We start from the raw sequence: 5034 nt of genomic DNA, 5'->3' as shown, positions 1-5034 counted from the left end.
AGGTCATGCTTAAGTATATGCAAGAAAACAGAAATTATCCCATGCACATTATCTGACCACAGTGCAATGAAACTAGAAATAAATGACAAAAGAAACCACAAATAGTTCAATGGTTTAAGTGCCTGCAAGCAGGCTCAGGGGCCGGATGTCCAATATCTGGGCCTGCCATGCCAGCCCTGCCCCCAGAGCGTGCCCAGATGGCAATTGAGACTGGGTATGGTGGCACATGCCTGTAATCCCAGTTCTTGGGGGGCTGTAAACAGGCAGATCACTATGAGTCTGATCTAGTAGTGAGACCCTGTATACCCTGTAGACTCTTCCCTAAAAAAAAAAAAAAAAAAAAAAAAATAATAACAAAAAAAAAACCTGTGCTCTTAACCATCTAATGCAGCTTATCTGTAGCCATTTTAGAATCTTCTTCCAAAAGCAATAAAAGAAACAAGCTTGAAGCCCAATGACCACCTAACTGAGGTATACCACATTAACCACGGAATCAAATCAACAATGAGATAATTTTCAAGCTTAACTGTAGTGACAGTGATGGCCACTTGATCTTACTGGATAACTCTGGAGACTACAGAGCAAAGACATCAAATAAGGTAAGCTCAACCAAAATACTAATGCCTTCTATGAGGATAGTATATAATCCCATACTTTCCTACCTTTAAATCCTACCTTTTCAGCAAGAAGCTAGGCTACTTTTCAGAGGGAAACAACTTTCACTGATAGAACCAGCAAGCGGGAGAGGTGTCTGCTGGCCATGCGCTTCCAGCATGGTACTGTTCCTCATTTAAACATGATACTTAAGCATTCCACTGAGTGTGGATTGGTTGTGCATCAATAAAACCATATTTTGAAACCCCAGGACTGTGATACAAGGAAACCACAGACCATTCTGTTATTAACATTTATTTCAAAAAGCAGCAACAATTCAGGTTTCAGGAAAATTAATTAACCCAGTGATATTCAACGCTTGCTACAATCAGAAGCAACTAAGATACTTCTTTAAGTTATAGTTGTCTTAAAAGCTCCAGTGATGGGCCAAGGATATAGCTCAGTGGCAATAAGCACCCAGCTGGTAAGAGCAAAGTCCCAAGTTCGATTCCTGGTACAAAAAAAAAAAAGCTCCACTGGTGATTCTGATGTGCAGCCATTATTAAAAACCACTAAATTTGCCCTACTTCTCATTTTTAATAAGAATTAGAAAAAAAAATTAAGGTCAGTGATCTACCTGTAAATGGTAAGGTTTAAACATTAAAGACTGATCAAAATTTGCTCAGTTATACAGACACCGTTCCTCATCCAGCCAGCCTGTGAACCAACCAGTGATGCCGCCATACACGTGACTTACCATGGACCTTCAGGAGGAGCGAAGAGTGAGATCCTCCCACATCCTGGGGAGTCATAGTCACATCATGTTTTTCATATGTAATTAAGGGCTGCTTCGAGTGCTTATAAATTAGGCCTGAAATTTAAAAATAATAATGATAACCAAAGGTAACAGAGAAGAATGACTTACTCAGAAGAAGGACACCTTGAGAGATGGGCATAGAATGCAGAGGAAATTTCTTACAAGGATATAAATTAAGCATCAACAAAGTTGTCCTTCATAACCAAAGGTGACACAGAGATATGTGCAAGGGCACGGCTTCCTCAACAAAAGTTAAAGAAATAACCAACCAAGATATGAACCAAAATAAGAATGAGGAATGGAGACATTATGGTAAAAGACCTAAGGACAGGACATGAGCTAAAGAATAAGTTCAAGAAAATTACTGATGTTATCACAAATCATAGAAGATAACGGTTATAACTTTATCTGTTTATTTATTTATATATTTATCTTGGACAGGGTCTTGCTATGTAGCCCAGGCTGGCTTCAAACTCATGGTGATCCTCCTGCCTCCAGTCAAATATAATTCTTCAAAGAGAATACATACTTTTTAAAAACCTATAGACCATTAACCATTACCTGCATCTAGACTCCTACAACAAACTAACAGAAATTGGGCCTGGGACATGGTGATGCACACTTGTAACCCAGCACTTGGGGGCTGAGGCAGGAAAACAAAGTCAACCTGAACTACTTTTCGAAAATCTGTCTCAAAAAAAAAGACATATAGTGCCTGGGAGACAGGGATGAGGAGAGAAAGCAAAGCATTTTGATGAATATGGTATTGGATATGGCCAACACAGACTGAGTTTAACAAACCAAAATTCCAAATAATTATGGAATAAACAAACTGAAGGTATATTGCTATTATTATGCATAAAATTAAGCCTGAGAATTTTTAGAATTATTCCATGGGAAAACTGTTCCTTCTAGGAACTTATCCTACAAAAGTAACGCTTTTTAACCAAAGGCGTATGCATAAAACTGTTCACAGCAACTTATTTTATGCTGCCAAAGAGAAAATAGAGACAAACTAATATCATTAGGAGAATGAGTAAATAAATCATGAAACATATTTTAGAATATGCAAATATCAAGTAATTCAAAACTCTGATATGACATAATCTATAAATCTTTGCCTCAAATGACAACAGATTATAAATGATTTCCAAAAGTAAATAATGACACAGGAGACAAGTTTCATTATTTATCTAAGAGGCACCAAAAGTGAAAGATAACAACAAAAAACTGGAGGAAAAAATCATGCAGATGATTTTTCAGTGTTATGCAAGATACCATGCTTGAGTATCCTGTAGGTTAAAAAGTTCAGAAGTAAAATCACAACGCAGATGTTTAATGGTGCAGACTCTTATATGAAAACATCTGGATGCATCCAAGGTAAAGATAAAGCATCGAAGCAATCATTTAACTTGAGGTGCATTTGTCTCTCTTTTTTTTTATGTATTTAGTACAGGGTCTACAGGGTCTCCCTACGCAGATCAGACTCATAGTGATCCTCCTATTTTCAGCTTCCCAAGCACTGCGATTATAGGTGCGCGCCACCACGCCCAGTCTCAGTCACCCTCTCAGTGTGCAAGGGGGGTGGGCGGGCATTGAATGCCATTAAGGTGCATTTACAACAACAAAATAGGACCTAAGAAATCAGAAAGGCCATAAAATTCAGTTCTTGGAAACTCTGACCACAAGATAAAAGGAACTATCAGAAACATTATAAATTCACAACGTGATACAGCTTTTGATGTAGAAGACATAGTTATGGTAAAACACTTTAAAACAGCTGTAAGAATCTCATTCTTACAAAATATATGCAACTTCAAGTAAGGCAACAATTTCAGATGCTAAATGAAATGGATGAATTTCTAAGGAAAATACAGAAGTACAAAAGTTGGCCAAGAGAAGTAGGGGGTCGGAAGAGTAGCAACAATAGCAACAACTTTTTTTTATATACTTAGTGAAATATTTCCATCTTACATTTAGACCATTATGTGTTCTATCACAACATTAGAAAACATTTTGTAACTTTAATTTTTTTTTTAGTTTTATTTAAACTTCTAGAATTCATCTTACAAAATGAGCAATACACTGAAACCAAAGTGGTGTGCATACATCCACGTGAGTACACACACACACACACACACAATCCAACAATCATGGACTAAAGCCTCTTATCAACACAGCTGTAAAAAGCCTAAATGAAAATATTAATGAACCAAAGTTGTCTCTTAAAACAATAGAAAAGAGGACCAAGTGTTTTGGTTTGTGCCTCTATGTCCCCAAAAAGCCTCATGTGGTCATAAGGCCATTTTTATAAGTGGCTGAATCTACAGTGTAGAACTGATTTTAGTGCAATGCTGGGATTTAGACTGCTGGGGCTAAGGGTGGGTGACTACTGGGTCAGTCCACTGATTGGACTGACATCACCCTAATCATGGTAGACTGGATATAAGAGAAGAAACAGAAAGACATTTGTCTCTCCATCCACTGTTGCTTCAGCTGTCTTCACCCACTATGAACAGCTGCCCCCACTGCCACTCCACCCTGCCTTGGCACCAGCCCAGTATGGTCAGAAAGCTCCACAAAGTGGGAGCTAAATGAATCCTTCCTCCTCTAACTTTAGGGGTCAAGTATTTTGTCTTGAGAGACAACAAACCTAAGATACCAAGTGAGGTTTATCTCAAGAACATGAGGATCATGCACCATTTGGAAATCTATAAAAGTAATAATAAAGCATCTAAATACCTGACCAAAAAGTAGCAGAGCAAAGTCAGCACTCAGGAATAATATGAACATTTTTGTACTAAGCTATATTCCTAGCCCCATTCCCTCACTCCTTTCTTCTTAATTTTGAGACAGGTTCTTATTAAATCACTAAATTGCCCAAGTTGGGCTGCAAATCACACTCCCTTTGCCTCAGCCTCCCATGGTGCTGGGTACACAGGCAGGAGTAGACAGGAACTTTTCATGAAATCAGGAGTATAAAAGCATTAAAGAACACAACAAAGAGTAAAGGACATCCACCAGGAAAACACAGCACATGACAGGTAGTACTGAATAGGAGAAACCCGTGCACCAAAATGAAGAACAACACAAATGCCAAGAGCACCACCAATGCCACTGCACACCATCCTAGAAGAAGCAGCCGACACAGCGAGAAACAAGAACACAGACGCTAACTGCGCAGGAGATAAAGCTTATCTAGAAACTACAGTACAATAGACTAGGAAACAAGACTCGCTTCAAGATAAATCATCAAAAATGCATCACATTTCTGTGCAATAACAAATTAAAATACATAGAAAACAATCCCATTTATACTATTTGTTTTTAAAAGTAATTATAACAAAGATAAAATTATTTAAAAATATAAGAGCTGGCCAAATAGCTCAGCAGATTAAAGTGCCTACAAGCAGGCACAGGGGCGGAGGTTCGAAACCCAGGTCTGCTACGCTGGCCCCACCCCCGGAGTGTGCTGAGATGGCAATTGAGACTGGGCGTGGTGACACATGCTTGTAATCCCAGCTCTCGGGAGGCTGTAAACAGGCTGATCACTATGAGTCCAATCCAGTAGTGAGACTCTGAACACCCTGTAGATCCTTCCCTAAAATAAAATAAATAAATAT

General features: G+C 38.5%; 1 protein-coding gene across 2 annotated transcripts in view; it reads right to left on the bottom strand.

Moving 5' to 3' along the window:
* Frrs1 (ferric chelate reductase 1) overlaps positions 1–5034 on the bottom strand; it is a 62817-nt gene that overhangs the window by 11664 nt on the left and 46119 nt on the right. For both annotated transcript variants that reach the window (XM_004635682.2, XM_023720309.1), the window contains exon 9: positions 1352–1465. In XM_004635682.2, the coding sequence (XP_004635739.1) occupies positions 1352–1465 (114 nt within the window). The remainder of the gene's footprint in view (positions 1–1351; positions 1466–5034) is intronic.

The sequence above is a fragment of the Octodon degus genome, unplaced genomic scaffold (genome assembly GCF_000260255.1).
Source record: "Octodon degus isolate 3935 unplaced genomic scaffold, OctDeg1.0 scaffold00074, whole genome shotgun sequence".
Taxonomy (NCBI): Eukaryota; Metazoa; Chordata; class Mammalia; order Rodentia; family Octodontidae; genus Octodon; species Octodon degus.
Note: the sequence above shows the minus strand (reverse complement) of the source record. Positions and strands in the feature narration are given on the sequence as shown.